We start from the raw sequence: 18,239 nt of genomic DNA on the forward strand, positions 1-18,239 counted from the left end.
AAAAGGCTGCTGCACACATTTTCTGATAATAGTTCAGAAATTATCATATCTCAAAGAAGCCCTCCCAAAAATAGCAGTGTAATCATTGCTTTCGTTTTTCTTCGTTCTCTCCCTCCTTTCCTGGCGTGATTTTTATACTCGTTGACCCTAAAAAAATCCCATTTTGACCCTTACATCATCCTGATAGTCTGGTCAACTGCAGGTTATCATTTCCAGTAGGCATGTGGTTTGAATATCCAATGAGAAAAAGTTACACTTCTTCTCAACACCTTAACTCTAATCTTAAATTCAAAAAAGGTCGTCAAACAAAAATTTCAAAACCCCAAAAGACACCTTTTGACTAACAAATACTTGAAAATGTCAACTCCAGCCTTGCCTTCATCTATTTTTGTTAAATGGGCTATTCCTCTTCCATCACCTCAACTACAATGTTTCAGTACAAAAACATTTGTCACAGTCAAACATTATGTCCTTAATATTTGTTTATTTTTCACGTAAAAATACTAACACAAGCCTTTAGGAAACTATGTTTTTTAAACATAATGAAACAATATATCTTAATCAAATAAAATTAGTCATAAAATAACAAAGATTTAATAAGGTATTAACATAATAAAAAAATCTTTTCAGTATATTACATTTTCGTAATGAGAATTAATAATATAGAGCTACCTAATTATGTGACTTTTTCTTAAATTTGCTTAAAAAATTATTAAAAGTTATTAACAATTTTCTAAACGACAACAGTACCTTGTGATCAGTATGAAGTTAATATAGAGGACATTACATGGCCGCGTGGGGATACAAATTTTATCTTCGAGTGCTGAAAGTATCTCTCACGAGTGAGCGAAGCAAACAAGTGAGAGAGACTTTCAGCACAACAAGATAAAATTCGTATCCCCAAGCAGCCATGTAATGTTCTGTTTATTTTATAGATACTGGTGAAATTCCTACATAAAACACAACTTTTTTTAAAATTCATTTTTGAAACAGCAAAATAGTGCAATTAAAGTTGTCACCCATCGTAAAATACCTGTCACAAAAATGTTATGAAACTCAGATATAAAGATATAATGGAACCAGCCGCGCGCCTGAGCAGGAAGCTCTCTTCTACTTAGCTAATCATGTAAGTAACCATGGCGACAACAATATCCTCACACGTGAAAGATAATAAAAAAAAAGAAAAATAGTATCTTCACTGCGCGCGATGAAGATGATTTTTTAGTAAAAAGAAAAAATCTTTTATTTCATCAGTATTTATATAATAAAATGATTTACATACTACTAATCACTGGTAGAGATAATCAGATCAATATAATTTCTCATGTACAGCCCTCCTAGCAACAATATTATGTTACTATGACACCTGCCTTTGTTGCTTCATATATACTTACTAAGACATCCTTTCTAAAGGTCTAGACCAAATTAAGAATAATTATTATTACTTAGATCAAACACATTCACAGCAAAATCCAGTGGTAAATCCAGACCTTTATGTAAGTGAAGGGCCTGCTAAGTCAGATCCTAAGAAAGGGTTCTCACAAACAAAAATAATTTTTCTCAGCCCTGCAGGCCTTTGTTTGCCTTAAAAGTGTGGTAGGAGCCTCGGCGCCCTGTGTACACAGATCCACCACAGCAGACAATCAAAACAGCAATATAGCAAGCTGACAAAGAGGGCAAACCTGCAACTATTGCCCTTAATTTAGTACTTTTGAGTCAGCCGGGAACTTAAAACTACCAAAACTAAAACTGGCAATAATAATGCTTCGAAAATTTTAGCAGCAAAACAAAAACATTACCATAACATAATTACCCTGGCCCTAAAGGTTCTCTTTCTTCTTTCTTCATACTTAACAAGCTCAAAGCCACTTTGTGGCAAACAAGTTAGAAAAGAGAAATAGAAACACAAACCTTCTGGGACCAAGGTATAGCATGATGGCTAGTTTGGACTTTGCTTTGTTAAAGACTGTTTGTCATGTTAGAGATGTGACCATCTTATAGACAGTTTTAAAAAACTCACAAAAAGCAAATAAAAATGACTAGAACAAGCCAACTTTGTTAAAGCAATGTCCACCTCAGAACGGAACCTCAGGCACCCATCCGATTGGCCATGGGGTGTGGTGTTTACTTTGTGAAAACTGAGGCTGTTCCACAAAAGAACTAAAAAATTAAGACTAGCCTTGTTTTGGCAATTACTGAATATTATTTGTGCCTGACAACATTCATTTTTAAAATAATAAATATTTTGTGTGAAAATTTGGATTGTCACTGAAACAAATGACACTTACAGTTTCACATCAGTCTTCCCTGTGTTGGACAAACTGGTACAAGCTATGTCAAATGAATGCCAGTTGTTACAATCAGTAAAAATCCACTATATATCGTTCTTCCTGATAATTTTGTGGTCAGACATTCCAACACACCTTACGTAACTATAGGGAGCCTCACAGTTTTAGTAACTGCCTTGTACTCTCCTAAGAAAAGTGAACTTGTGAGTTCTGGTCAAAGGAAAAAAAAATAAGGAATAACATTACTGACAATGTATGTAAGTTGCTTTTTAGAAATAAGTGGTAAGGCCAATCATAAAAATGCTGTAAAAAAAACATCTTACAGTGTTAAGTCATCTTCCTCTCGTCACTGAAATATAGACAGACTAACTTGATAATGCCCTTTGGACCAGTTCTATTATCATAAATACTACGAATACTATGTGGTTCTGAAATGAAAACTGGATTTCAGAGAATAATGGAAAATCTCAAATGAAAAGGAGCTCACCTTAGCAAGACCACTTCAAGGGTGATTTTGTGCCTAAAATTATTTACTTATTTTGGCAATTTTCAAGTCTCCCAATTTTCATTCCTTTAATGTTGGAATGTCTGTAATGGTCAAACACAAAGCTCTTTCATATGAGTATTAATCCACTGCTTACTATTTTAAACATCTAAATCCTGTGCCCAGCACAGCCTCATAAAATAAAAACTTGCAGGTTTTTAGTTGTATTTCAGAGCTCATCATTTCGTATAAATCTGTTTCCTTCAGAGTGCTTGCCAAAGTAGATGTATCTGCAGCGTCCAAAGGTACCTTTGTGGTCTCCAGGAGCCATGGTGTTGCTCGGTAGCGGGCTGTAGGGTGATTTTTCTTCTGTGCTCTCAAGCATCTGAGAAGTCTGTTGATCCAAAAACAAAACACTATAATCTAATCTGCATTGAAATGATCAAGGTTGCCTGGTGCCTAGTTTCACTGTTAATAACTTCAAGATTTGTAAAGGATTTAATTTATGATGTTTATATGTCTAATTTTATTTTTTATGAATTGTTTATATTTCCATTTAATGACTTTTGACCTTAATTTACTATTCGCCAACTACAGTTTGACAGTTGAAATATACACTGTACTGTTTATTTAATATGCTGTACAAGATCGTTCTTATGCTGCACTGTGTGATTCTTCTGTAAAAAAACAGTTCTTTACCGACAGAACTGCTAGTCATTCTTTACAATGTGGGTTGATCTACTTTTCAGCCTTTGTCTAGTTACAGGTCAAATTTAATGTCAGGTTAATTATGTCTTAGCCTAGATTAATTCTCAATTTCCCTTGTCCTCAAACCCTAGTCAGAAGACAAAGAATTTGACAATTATTCTAGGTTAAAAAATTTTTAACCTGTAATTAAATATGAGTCTGTGAAACATCTATAAATCAAGAATTAAAATACATAATCGAGCATCTTCACTGACCATCTCATTGGCTGAAGGAGCCACAATCTTCATGTAAGATCCTACTCTTTGAGCTTCCTCTCTCTCCTTACTTCTAACAGGCCTTGAGTCAAGAAATGTTAAGTTCGGAAGGCGGTAAAGGACATAATATCTGTCAGTAAACAAAAAATCAATGAGCAACATGCATTTAAATTCTGTTTGGCAAATATTGTTTATATCACAAGGGAGAGTGTGATCTGGGTGGTAGGATCTGATTGAAAAAAAAAAACTTGACAGCTGCAGCACTAAGGTCAGGAATTTTGTCAGCTGGCATGAACAGAAGGAACTTCTATAAAGGGAACAGAAGAATAAACTTTCACGATAAAAACATGAACACAGTCTAAATTTAGTACATATGGAGGGTAAGGACGACTATGTTAACATTTTTAAATTTCCTGAAAAGGTTTGTTATACGACAAAAATGTAATAATTGCTGCAATCTGTGACATCAATGAAACCCCACAAAATGTGGAAAGATACTACTGGTACTAGAGCAGGAAGAAGTTTCAAGGAGTCATTTAGGGCCTTGGAAGAAAATTCTAACATTTCAAGAATCCAGCAATTCCAGGAGAATTACAAGCTTTTCTGCAATGTATACCAAATCAGAAAGATACCTGTAACGCTGATAGTCCTCCTCATCTCTGTGAAGTGATGACAACTCATTTGGACAGGCCTGGTTACTTAACAGACTGAGGTATTTAAGAGAAGGCAAGTTGTGAGCAATCTTATCCAACAGAACCTCTAGATTGGCTATGTAGTGATATTAAGGACAATATTATCCATCTGTCTTACTTAATAAGGCCTTCCAAGATACATTAAAATGGATTAAAATAATCAACAAAATATAAACTTTCTGGAACAAGCTAAATGTGAATCCTAAAATAAAGCAATGCCTTTAATCAGTTGACGTAAAGTCATAATATGGGTAGTGTCTCCAAGATCATTTCAGTTCTACTTCTGAAACAATCACGTAGGTGTTTTCATCTATGAAATTCCCTCTGAGTGCCTTGGTTTTGCTGTAAGTTACTGCAGTGTAAACACAAGAAAATTACTGATAAAAAGTGAATTAGGCTGAGGAAGGGTTGGTAAGAAGTCGACTCAAACTTGAAAAAATGAGGCAGAAGAGTTCAAGTTTGAGAGAGTTGTGTGGGAACAATCAATCCAAAACTACTGATTATGGTTTGCTAACACCTTGAACACAGCATTATTCAAAGGTCATTTTGAGCATATAAACCTTCATATTCTAGCTTACGCAAAAACTTGGAAGAACTGTTATGGCACAGATTGTCCCGTTAAGACTAAAAATTGAAAAGGATATTCTATTCTTGTTTAATGTGAGAGTGTGAAGTTTGGTCAACTGAGGAATTTCCACATCATCCCCCAGTTGATTGTTGTCAAGAATAAGTTCTTCCAGATTTTCAAAACCCTGGAGGCCTTTGAGAGATCTGAAAAGGAAATAAAAACATCACAACTAATAATATTAATCAATACAAATTATCTTATAACTATTTAAAGAAAAGAATAAAAGAACTAGACAGAAGTAGTTTTATTATCACAAGTATGCTATCATAGGCATACAGTGGACAAATGCACCAATCATAAACTATACTACACTTGAGATTTCAACATAGTTCAGATTACCTTTTTTAAACAAATTTACATAAAAATCATTTACATACTTCTAGTTAAATATTGTAAGAACATCAGTCTTTGGTATTTTATAAGCAGGTGATCTTGGCTTATCTTCCCCCCTTCTCATAATCTAAGGAATATGTTTAAACATAGGCCTTAACTTTGCAAGAGACTTGATTATAACAGAGGTCTTAATTGATAGGGAAAATTACACTCATCCAATTATATCAGGGCTCAAAATAACGGCCAGTCAACAGACAATGTCCGAACTTTATGTAAAAATAAGTTTCTATAACCACCTCAGCTGATTATAGCTCAAGTCTAATATCTTGACCACTTTTCCATATTTACTTCCAATGATTCCTGGTATACTCTCAGCTTCTTGTCCAACAAAAGATAACTGAAAATGAACAAAAAGATTAATGCTGTGCATAAATACAACCCCATTGACTTACAAATTTGTTTATATCATGTGTTATAAAATGCATTGTATAGAAAACACAACATATGGCAGACAAGGTAGCAATTGTGGTTAGACACATTGCCAATAAATGGGTGTTCAGAGGGTACCAGAGAAAACTGTGGGAGCACAAGCGAGTGTGGAATGTAACCATGACAACCCTGTGAATGGCAACCACCACACACTGTAACACGGGAGAGTTTTCAGATAATTAACAAAACATATCCCTGGAGAGGGGAGGGCTGGGAGAAAAAAGGGCTTTAACAAATGCATATGAAAGAAAAAATGAGTGAAATTATTTTACCTAAAGACTATAAAAAGCCCTAAGACTACCCCACATATGATAAGTGATGGATCAGCATCGTCTTGTGTTTAACCTCCTTTTAGTTACATTCAGCCCCATAATATTATAAGTCAAACCTTGAACTACCAGTCAGGATATAGCTTATAAAGAGGCTGTTAAGAAACTGTATTTTAAAAATAACTATCACATTGTGCTCATCTTTTAAAAGAAAAAATGTACATGCAACAAATCCATGCTTTCTGATTGGCTAAAAAGTTTGTTGGGTAGCTACGGTAACATATGGATTAAATATGTTGGGAAAATTCCAGGTAATGGAGGATTTACCATCCCAGATTTGCTGTCTATTAAAAACACAGTCATAGTCAATTACAGGGACAAAAGAGGAAAATCTAGAGAAGAATTTCTATTTTCTAAATGTGTCTCAGATTTCTGCCATGATGGATAGACAACTCAGATTTTTATTATTGGGAAGTGGGTGATTGGTCAATGATGATTTTAACTTGGTACCAATCCTCTACTCCATGACTTGGTTTCAATCAACCCCTTTATAAATCAAAATAGTACCCATGACAGGCTCTACGGTTTTTCCCACATACTTACCAAATGTTTGATACATGGTAATTATTGCAATATTATATATCAATTTCTAACGTGTCATAATCAGTTGCGAGTATTTGCACTTCCTTTTATTCTTTTGCTAACTTATACGATGAAAGCAATCACCTTGTGTTGCAAATGTTATTTTCATGAGAACTGATATTCAACAATTATTATTAAATATCAGTTCTCATGAAAATAACATTTGCAACACAAGGTGATTGCTTTTGGTTCATTTCCTGAAGTTATGGCCATATCTCTTTCAATTTATTTTGTTCATGAACAGAAGTATTATTTAGTTTTAATAATAGATACAATCTTAAAAGCGTAACTTGTACATTTATAGGGTGTAGTCATGCAGTAAAAACATTACATTTCACAAACACTGCCATTGGAATTTTAATTTAGCTTAAGACCTCAGCAAGCTAAGAACATGTGATCAATCAAAGAATTATGAGTCCAAATAGCAATATCATAGTTGAAAAAAGTCTCCACAAAGAAATACCAAGAAAAGTTTTTTTAAAATTGCCCTTTTTATAGAAAATCAAACGCAAATATTTCAGCTAACAAAATCATATGACACGTTCACGCTGTTTCACGCGGCCGCGAAACATACCAGCATGTGTATGTGCATAAAATTCAAGTAAAATACCATCAAATATTACAGTGTCATAGTTCATTTGAAAGCTATTCAAGCATCACAGTACATTGGTCTATTACCTGGGAGTCCTTAAGAACTACGGATACTTCAGTGGAGTCCATCGTGGCTGAAAACTTTATCACTACAACCGAACTACACGAACAAATCACCACACATCGCCATGGCCTCAGGTTTTGGACTGCAACAGTAATTTGTTATCAGGCTTCTCGCTTTGCTCTGCAGGGACGGGTAGGAGGGAGCCCTGGGAAAGAGGTTGCACAAACGGGAAGTCATTGAAGTCGGGGGTGGGGTTGGGTTTGGTTGGGTGGGGTGGGCAGAGGCAAGCATGGACGTCATGGGAGATGTCATGAGACCATAGTCTCATATCAAGAAAAGCTCAGGGGTCAAGAATGGTGCGGTTTCCGGTCCGAAATCCATACGCCTAATTTTAATTGTTTTGAACAAGTGCAAAGCTAGATTTAACTTTCAGCAGGAGCTGATATAGCCTGCTATACAGCCGTTTTTAGTGTCGTCACGCAACGCTCCTCCCCTGGGGAGGAGCGTTGCGTGACGACACTAAAAACGGCTGTGTAGCAGACTAGAGCTGACAAGGCTCCTGCTTTCAGACCATACTTACATGACAAGAAGTTTCGGTTACCACTTTTTCAAATAATGGATGTAGAAAAGTTGTGTAATAAATTGTGCAAACCAAAACAACTTCCCGCTAAGGACTTTGTACTCTTTACCTCACTACTATAGAGTACAAAGCCCCAATCCTCAACATATTCGTCCCATGTGTGGGAATGCAAGACAATCTTGAGTTGTGGATTCCAAGCCGTGGATTCCGGATTCCAGGTATTAGATTCCTTTGTCTGTGAAATCTGGATCCTGAATTCCAATCGTTAGTGGCATTCCGGATTCCTTGTGCTGTATTCCAGGTTCCAAAGTCCAGGATTCAGGATTCCACAAGCAAAAATTTCCAGGATTCCGGAGATTGGAGATGAAGAAAGGGCGGGGGGTGCGGGAGGGGGGGGGTGGGTACGACGTGGCCATGTACACTGTTGTGAAAGAAGGGCAGACCTTTACAATACAAAAATGCGATTTTAATATAGAAATGTTTTATTTTATAGTTAACAGGAACAGATACGCTTGCTTTAAAAAATAATAGCCCGCCATAAAGTGGACATTTTGTCCACTATAAACATAAAAAACACAATTATATCACAGGGTTATATTACAGTATTATACATGCGGTAACTCGTCAGAGGCAAACACTTGAGTTTTGTAAATACCAACAATATAATTGGGAATTAGAGAATCTTTATTGTTCGGCTTTCGCTGACATATCGTTCACCGCCAGAAATAATTAGTGATACTTTTACTGACTTCCCAGTAATTTTGTTGTATTTCACTTCGTAGAAAAATAAAATGAATAAATAAATAAATAAAAAGTGACCTTGACTTCTCTAGTTCATGACAGTAAGACCGAGTAAAACTACAAATTCTAGGAGTTTGTTATGGTCTACGTTTCAATATTGCTGAACTAAAACATGTATTGATTGAAATTTTATTTTCCCTAAATTTTGCGTATGGTAATGAGTAATGGTAAAAAGGAAAATAGAATTTAAACCAGGGATTATAAGATTAAAACTCAACATATGCAGAATAATACTCCAATAATAATTTTGACAGCAAATGTCCTATATTTATGTTGCAAATTTTCTTTTCGTCTAAAAAGGGTCACCAGTTTGATAGCGCTCGTTTCCAACACAACAATTGGTAGATTTAACAAAGACAACAACTATTACGGACGGTGCGTATAACAGAATTTACAGTGTAAAAGACTGAAAATTGAACCCGGAAGAAGTGTTCAGTGCCTTGCGCGCCCTCCCGTATTCTCATTCAGGTTGCGTTCTCTGTTAAATCTGCTTTCCACGCGCTTCGCAATTGATGGATTTCCAATCCTATGTGCTCAAAATCGCAAATAATTGAATATATTTCCTTTACTACAAAAAGATAAAATTTTGTAAAATGTAGGAACTCAATCTTATCAGAAGCCGCTGTATCCTAAGCAACCGAGGTCTTTTCAAAAAGTAAATAGTTACATCAATGACCAAGTACTAGCTATTTACAAACCTCTTCATTTTTTTTCAATAAAGTATCCTTATAAATAATCCTTATTCGTTATGAGCAAGAATATAAACAGCACATCGAAAGCGAAACTTAGAAACATCGCGTGACGAACTACAACATTTCCAGCTTCCACTTTACGTGACCTAAGTTGTTTGGAAAGTTTCGTACCACACTTTGCAGTGCCACACGTAATAGCAGCGTCACAGTACACGTTGACACTACTGGACTAAAGACACTGTAAAGAAACGTAGGGATAAGTATGCTTTATGAAACATTCCGTCATGGTTTACTTTAGCGGGTAAGTTATTCTTGAGGAGCAGCAGCAGGTTCTTGTTCTTGTGCAGGTGGTGGATCATCAGACGGTTCTTGCTGTATTTGTTGTTGTTCAACTGCTTCGCTCTCTTCCTTATTTTGTTCAGGTGCTGCCTCTGCAGTTGAAAAAAAGATATATTAAACTTACACCTTAAAGAAATAAGGTCAATATAATGGCAAAGTAAGCGCTAATAAGGCAGTAGAAACATGGACGTGGATCAAAATAAACGCTTTTCCTTATTTTCACACAAACACATGATTATTCGTCATAACATCAAAATGAGACACTTTAATACAAATCCATGCCTACGACATGAACGCCCCTCTATCACCCTCCTTAGCGCTCCAATCACACTCCTGTCCCGCAGCCTCATCATTCTGTTGGTACATTTGCTAAACAGCCAGCAACAAGACCTTTTCTAAACACGCTTGTTAGCTCTCACAGCTGGGAGGGAGTAACGTAAACGGTCGATAATGGATGGTCTTAACTTGCTAGTGATAGCCAATTGAAAATGAAATTTGATATTGATAATCAGGCCGGAAACTATTGGAAAGTGTCAGTAAAAATAGCCAGAACGGCTCTCTTTCCGTTCGACCATTTTAATGTTTATGTGTGGACCTTTCAAAACTCCTATCAGGCTTGTTATGGGTACTGGAAAGGATCGAATAGAAAAAGTCAACAAATTCACAAATAAGTAGGTTAAGCAGTCCTATTCAGGGATAAGTTCACCCGAAGATTATGCTCAACCAGGCTCAACTCTGCTTTTACAGTTTAAAATTCACAAGCATTCACCATTTTCTTGTTCCTGCCGCTCCTCCTGCTGTTCCTCTTGTTGTTGTAATGGTGGTTGCTGTTCCTCTTGTTGTTGTTGTTGTTGTTGTTCCTCTGCTGTCTGGTCTCCAGTTGGTTCATTTTCCTCTTCCTGAGCTACTGTCGTCGCTCCTGGTTCTCCTGTGCTCTCAGGACCACCATCTTCAGGTTTCTGCTCACCGACCGCTTCCTCAGCTACCTTTTCCTCATTCTTCTCTGCATCACCTACCGTCTCCTTTCCTTCTGCTGCTGTCGTTCCTTCTCCCTCCGTTTTCTTTGCTTCAACAGCAGCTGTTGGCTCGGCTTCGCCATCCTTCTTTGCATCACTTTCTCCCTCCTCGACAGCAGGTGTAGTTTCTTCTTGGCTGACTTTTTCTGCTTCTTCTGTTTTGCTGTCTAGATCTGTTGAGCGGTTTATACATAAAGCATGAGACAAGAAAGAGTGAAAGAGCAGCGTACTTTTTAGCAGATATTTGTTATGCGCTTGAATGTTCGACAGGGGTGGGGTTGGAGTCTTTGGCCATTTTGAGACCTTTCAAATAACCTGGAATCCGTAACCCGCGATTAGACGCTCAAGTTTTTCTTTCTTTCTTTAAGAAGAGAGGAAAGAAAGACATAATAGAGATGTAAGCCAAGGAGAGAGGGCATTATTGCAAGGTACCGGTATAGGCAGACACTAAGGTTGGATTTCAGACCACAAGGTTCGTTGCTAAGCTATGCCACAATAAACTTTGCTATACGCAGTTAAAACCATAATAACCCAGAGGAATATTGTGATTCGCTACTTTTCCATTCAGAGCCTGAATAAAAGTTAAGGATACTCTTAGATTCTGGTTCATACTGCACGAAAAGTGTTTTGCTCCGCTCCCGTTGTCACTATATTACAAACGTAAAAAGGACTTTTGAAACAGCACCTATCAACAAAGTGCCTGTTTTAGACCGGGAATAACGTCTTAAGGCCCGTTTACAGTGGAGGTGGGGGACCCTAGGTAGGTGAGGTAACCCGACTGTCCATATAATCTCTCATTTTGATTTGATCACGTTTACGATAGATCGACTGACCTTATGAGAGGATATAAGGTCAGGCGGGATACGGCCATCTACCTCCATGAACACGCTGAGAACTTAACAATCGCCAAAAATTCCAGCACAGCAACTGTTCCAGTCTAAGCCGAGAAAAGTTAGTCGGTGTTTTTCATTATTGAAAAGGTGTCGTAAAAGTTACACAAACAAGTGCAGAGTTACGTGAATTCCATGCAAAGGGAATTTTGTAAAGACTATGCAAGCACCGCTTCATTGTTTGAGGCTTGTTTAAAGCTTTTCAAACCTCCGTTTTCTCAGGTTTACGCCAAGACGAAAACCTATTACGTATTTTACCTGATAATTCTTCTTAGGGGCTGCACCAGGCAAATAGGATAGAGTTGCCATCAATAGGGATAAAATAACCTGCGATCATGCGATTTTCTTTTGTTTTGCCTGATCGCAGGTTGGGGATAAAATGTAAAGTCGTGCAGGTACTATTTATAAAAGATTTTCTTCCCAGCGCAGCTTAACAATATTATTTTAACATACTTACTTCAACTTGTGCACTTAATTTCCGTGCATTTCATTACAAAAACGGTGAAAAACTAAAATATCCAAAATACCCGCCTTTTCCAATCATATCTGACATATAACTTCCTGTCTACCTTAACTTCCTCTTAACTTTATACAGGCACTTGATTCCACACATGAGGTCTTTCTGGAGTCAAGAAAATTAAAGAATCATGTCACAGATGTGACAATAGTGGAAAAGGGTTACATTTTAGAGGGGATGGGAGCGGATTAATCGCAAGACACTAGACTAAGAGTCTGAGGAGAATGAAGCAGTTGAGGAATCAACTGTTTTATTGACATATCTAACAACAAAATATTCAACCAACACTGTGGTACATGTAATATACTTTTTAATTGCAATATCCTGTCTTCTGCAAAGCTAAATAACAATATTATTTGATTTTTAATGAACCTTTTGAAGCAATTAAATTAATAAAGATCTGAACTTATATCTCACAACAAATAAATTATATGAATCCATAAATTTAAACTATTATTAGATTAATATTTAATAATGACATTTTTAATATAACTTTATGTTTACTGTGTGTGAGCTTTAACAAACTTAAACATGTAATTTTTGAAATATGCATACAGTTTCTGTAAATGTTGCTATTAATAAAGATCTTTGGATATTCTTGTCACATAAACTTGCCAGTAGGCATTTATATTAACTCTAAAGTCCTTCAAATTAATTTTGTTTAACATAAAAAAAGAGTTGTTCGTATCAAAATAAATGTCATTGTTCAATAACGAGTGACATCTTGGTGGTGTTTTAACATGAGGCATGCATCTGGCTAGACAGGGTTCGACTGTCCTTTTGCAACTGTGTTAACAAAATATGAAGAAAAAAGACATCTTAGTAACTAGAAAACACCCAGGTTCAACTGAGCCAACAAAGGGACCCTACCTCACTACATGTACATCATCATTACAAACATTATATTTTACACAACTTATTAGATGAAGGAAAATAGGGCAAGTGGGTACATCAAATTAATACTCTAATGCCTTAATTGTTTTCATAATATATGACCAGAATCAGAACAATCTTATAGAAACCACAGAGGTGGATCAACAAAATTTTAATAAGGGTCCAACTAATGAACCTAATATTTTGTTTCCATCATTCCAAGCTATTACCCATTCATTTCTACTACGCAAACTCTTGCTGCAATGATATGCAACATTCTACTCAGATAGTAGTATGAATTGTTTTGAAATATTCATGTGTTATGTAATCAAATAATTTTGTTCAAAGGTCAGACAAAGGTTCCATGGTTAGCAACATACTCATCACACCATTCTGTACATGGTACTAAAGTAATGAACAGAATTTGTTGCAAAAAGTCCATGACTTATCTTAATTCTTTATTCAATTAACCAGTGATCAAGAAAAAAAAAACAAATAAATTGGATGTTGGTCATTGTTACAGACATAACAGTTTTAAGCAGTTAAAAGCAGTGTTTGTCTCTTTGGTGTTACCAAAGCGACAAACCAGCAGAAAAGAAAAGTTCAATTTTAAGTCCAGAGGAAAACAAAAATGTGTTGCAATTAAAGATACACTGAAAACAATTAAATTGACATTCAACACTTTAAAAATCACTTTAGTTTAACAACCAACTCTCCTAGAATTTTCTGAGAATTAATTATTTCATTATTAATGTAGTTTCTAGTTTAATTTCCATTACTGAATTGGTAATAAATATTAATAATAATTAATTGCAAGATTTTAAATTATATGTGTTTATTCCTTTATGGTTATAGCCTTCTCAGACCAAGAGGAGGAAACAAATTATAAATGAACATTTTTATACATGTCAAATAAAATAATGTCTTACAGTTCAGTGAAGAGAGGTACTTTCAATCTGACAAAAAAACAACAAAACAAAACACTTCAAGTTAACAGTAAATGCAGTCAAATGTTTGAGAAGACTTTTAAAAAATGCCTTAAAACATTTACATGCTCAATATAAAAAATTTAATTATTTATCTCACTGTGTTGGCTTTAATTTTATAAACTGACAGTTGTGCAAGCATTTTATTTTAATGTAAAGTCTATATAATTTATTGTGTAGTCTTGCTAAGTCATTTCTTGTCTTGCTAAATTCTAAATTGCAAGGATTTTGCAAATACCATTCAACTTATGTAGTGAACATTAGGTCATGCTCCCCTCTCACGCTCTCTGTGAGTCCTCAAACCCTCTTTCCTTCCTCCAAGTACTTGCACCATGTTTGGGAAACCAAATGAAATACAAACTCTTTCAATACACACTAATATTAAGTTTAGATTGGCTTTTGATTTGCTGTAAGCCCAAAACTTCTCCCTGGCTGCTACTCATTGTGTCACCCTCAAATTTCTATTATGTACTGTCAATTACATGCGGGGCTTTCATGAGATGTTAAAAAAGTTCATGAATGATTATAATAAGTATTTTATGGGTGAGGACAAAACATGGACCAGGGGTCCATGGACCCCAACTGGACCCCCACTTTGGACCGGGTCCATGGACCACTTTCATGGACCGGGTCCATGGACCCCCTGTCATGGACCGGGTCTATGGACAGTTTTTTTTAATAATGAGAAACAAACAAAAACAGAAATAGTGCAAAAATAAGGTTAAAAAACAACAACAACAACAACAAACAATGCTTGATTGATCAATAATGTTTAATTGTGCTTACATAGTGTAAAAAAAGGGGGGGGGGTTGGTACCTCATGCCAAAATGCTGCTTGTTCCAATGAATTGTTTTCTCTGATGGGTAGATTATGCTTCGGAGGAAAACCTTTTGACTGAGCAAATGTGAATTTTTGCCGCTTATTTCATACTGAGAGGTCGTGACACACATATTGCTTTTCTACCTCTTTTAAAATGTAAAGCTGTTCATTGCGGCTGATTAAAAGGGTTTTAGGTTGTTTAATTTCTCCAAAGTGCATCCCGGATCTGAATAATAATATTCTAAGCCACTTTCTTTTTGTCCATGAATGTCACTTTTTCCTGCAATGTTTTGTCAAGCTGGGCCCAGCTCCTTAGCGCTTTTAGCAGGATGATTATAAATTCTCACAGATAGTGATTTACAGATCCAGATCTCGAAGAAGAAGAAGTGGCATGGATTGTAGCTTAAACTGAAGCTACATCAACTATGGAGAATTGCGATGTGACGCAGTCATGATTGCTCTAAAAGCAATGAATTCTTAACTCCAGCTTGTTTTTCTAAGGGTGATGCGAGTCTTTGTACTGGAGCGCGTAATTCCTCTCTTGGTGATAACTTTTGAATTCGCTTAATTTAGCAGTCTTGCGACTGCACAAGTGCAAGCGGAGTGTACGTCATGTAAGCACAACTAAATAATTGTGATCAATCCTGAGCATTGGTCGACAGTGTCTCGTCAAATCTTTTTTGAGTGTCCATGGACCTGGTACAAAACCTTCTTATAAAGATAAAAAAACTGTCCATGGACCCGGTCAATGACAGGGGTCCATGGACCCCTGGTCCATGTTTTGTCCTCAACCGTATTTTATAATTATATAATAACAATAATAATAGTAAAGAATAATGATAATAATCTCTAGAGATGAAGCTCCTTGCTCATTACGCTATATGGTTTTCGAGGAGATTATCACTACTACTAAAAATGACTTACCTTCATCACCCTCAGCAACAGGTGCAAGAGTGCCAGTTACTTCAGGAGGTATTGGTCTTGGTGTCTGATCAATAACAACCTCCTCACTCGCTGCCTTTTCATAAGCCTCCTGTCGTGCAATGTTTTCTGCCTCCTCTTTCCTCAGTTGTTCTCTAATACGTTCTTCTTCCGCTTTTTCTCTCTCTTTTTCAAGGGCTTCTTGTTCTTCAACTTTCTACAAAAAAGCAGAGTCAGAAAATTAAAGACTGGAAACAATTTATTAAAATTCCTTATATTCATTCAAAATATTTCCCCGATTCTGATTGGCTAAAAGCAGACCAAATTTGGAAGAATTTTGTGTTTAACGAGGAAATGACGTCAAAAACGCAGCGTTCATGCAGGTTAAGGCACTGTCAACTGAGAAGACCTGGGGACGAGGTTGAGTTGTTTTGGTTGTGAACTTGAAAAATGGCGCACATTTCACTCGTTTCAAGAGTAAGAACTAGGTGAAAAAATAACTAAAACCATGGCAAGAACAGCAAGAAGACAACTCAAAGGGCGACATCTGCTATTTGGAGAATATTAATTTTGCGGAGCTGGACAAAACTAAACGTGCACTATCGAAGATGAACTTAACATCGATGGATCGATGGAGGTAAGCATGTTTTATCCTTGTTTTTAAACTAGGAATTATTTTGACTGAATAATAAAACAATTATTGAATTCGGCTTTCATATCATATGAAGAATTATGGAGATCGAGGAGGGTGTTAACACCCTCCGAGATCTCCATAATTCTTCATTATATACTCAGCCTCATTCATTAATGGTTAATTAAGTGCTCTTCACATAATAACCAGATATGTTCTCAAGATAAACCTTTCGCATCTACTAGGGTATTAAGCTTTTAGCTAAGGTAGAGTTAGCCTGCAGTGCAGGCGTATTTTGGGTAGGCGAAACCTTGTTCGTGTTCGTGTTCGTAATATTGTTGTAGCCACCATCTTTGATTTTATGACAGTGGAAGATTGGGGAGAGTAGAAATAGTGACCCTTACGGTAGGTGCGAGGGCGAAAGAAGGTGTTTTCGGGCATTTCTCTTCTCTCTCCCCGCCCCCTCCCCGCTCCCTTTGACTTCCCCCTTCTCCTCCTCTCTTCGGAAAGTTTCAACATGGCGCTTTCGCGAGCAAATTGCGCGCTAAAAGAAAACACCTGCACTGCAGGCTAAGGTAGGGTTCAATACTGGTTTATTTAACCTGAGAACAGGGCCCAGTTGTTCGAACGCCGGTTAGCACTAACCAGGGCCTAGTTGTTCAAAGCTGGGTTAAGATAACCTGGGGTTAGTGCAAGATTTGAATTCAGATTTGAAAGTTTAAAAAGCATTTCAGTTTTAATTCTGTCTGTCTACAAACTGATGATTGGAAGCTCTAAAAACAGCAGAGAAAATTATCCGAGAAAATGCTTTTGAACACGAGAAAAAGAAACCCGGGTTAAATTTAACCCCGGGTTAAGCGCTAATCGGGTTTCGAACAGCTGGGCCCAGGGGTTAAATTTTAACCCGGCCTTCTTTTTCTTGTTATCAACAGCACTCTCTTGGATAATTTTCTCTATTCGTTTTAGAGTATCCAATCATCAAATTGTAGGCAAAAAGAATTAAACTGAATTTGAATTTTAAGCTCTAATATCTGAGTTCAAAGTTTGCACCAACCCTGAGTTATCTTAACCCAGCTTCGAACAACTGGGCCCTGCAGCCCTGCAGATGTTTTGCATTGGTACCTTAAAAATGACAACCTTCAGTAAGCCATATAAATTTGAGTTTTCAGTTCTCATACTTAACCAATAAAAGCTTTAAACTGCACAATTACGTTTTTCGGTATAATGAAACCAAAACAGGAGTGGAATAAGCAGATAAATTAACCAGGAAAAAGAAACAGCCGAGAGGCAAGCACTTAGATAAAGATAAGGTTCGTTACTACCTGCTTGGCAACGTCTTGATTCTCAACGTACTTTCTTAGCCAGTGAGCAAGATATTCGATAGGATCAACGGGTCTTTTCTCCGCTATTTCTGCTAACCCCAAAGCTAATGCATTTCCTACGTGTTTCTTGAGATATTCGGAGTCCATTTGCTGTGGTTTTCACCGGGACCGGCACCAAAAAGTACTTGGTTTGTCGAATGAATCCTCACCCTCAAGTTTCAAGTTTCAAGTTTCTCAAAGTTTCTATGGTTACGGGGTAATCCGCTGTACCAAACGCACGCATATACCGTTTGGAGCGTCTTACGTGTCATGTACGTAACATTGATGTGCTCCATCCGAAATAAATGTCATGGAATGTGGCTCTCATGCTGACAATCAAAGTCTCAGTATCCATGGGTGGATCAATAAT

General features: G+C 36.7%; 2 protein-coding genes across 2 annotated transcripts; both read right to left on the minus strand.

Annotated features, from left to right (window-relative positions):
* Nucleotides 1-542: 542 nt before the first annotated feature.
* On the minus strand, nt 543-7,580 carry LOC140946450 (leucine-rich melanocyte differentiation-associated protein-like). Its single transcript, XM_073395574.1, has 6 exons — nt 7,466-7,580; nt 5,684-5,784; nt 5,071-5,197; nt 4,367-4,506; nt 3,735-3,864; nt 543-3,166 (listed from the first exon to the last, which is right to left on the minus strand). Exons 1-6 carry the CDS (start codon nt 7,505-7,507, stop codon nt 3,002-3,004), a joined length of 705 nt encoding a protein of 234 aa, XP_073251675.1. The 5' UTR covers nt 7,508-7,580; the 3' UTR covers nt 543-3,001.
* An 886-nt stretch (nt 7,581-8,466) lies between these two features.
* Nucleotides 8,467-18,049, minus strand: LOC140946441 (uncharacterized). The gene is made up of 4 exons (XM_073395566.1): nt 17,831-18,049; nt 15,881-16,094; nt 10,624-11,043; nt 8,467-9,946 (listed from the first exon to the last, which is right to left on the minus strand). The coding sequence occupies exons 1-4, from the start codon at nt 17,975-17,977 to the stop codon at nt 9,822-9,824; spliced, it is 906 nt and encodes a 301-aa protein (XP_073251667.1). The 5' UTR covers nt 17,978-18,049; the 3' UTR covers nt 8,467-9,821.
* Between the last annotated feature and the right edge of the window lie 190 nt (nt 18,050-18,239).

Source organism: Porites lutea, chromosome 8 (assembly GCF_958299795.1).
Source record: "Porites lutea chromosome 8, jaPorLute2.1, whole genome shotgun sequence".
NCBI lineage: Eukaryota > Metazoa > Cnidaria > Anthozoa > Scleractinia > Poritidae > Porites > Porites lutea.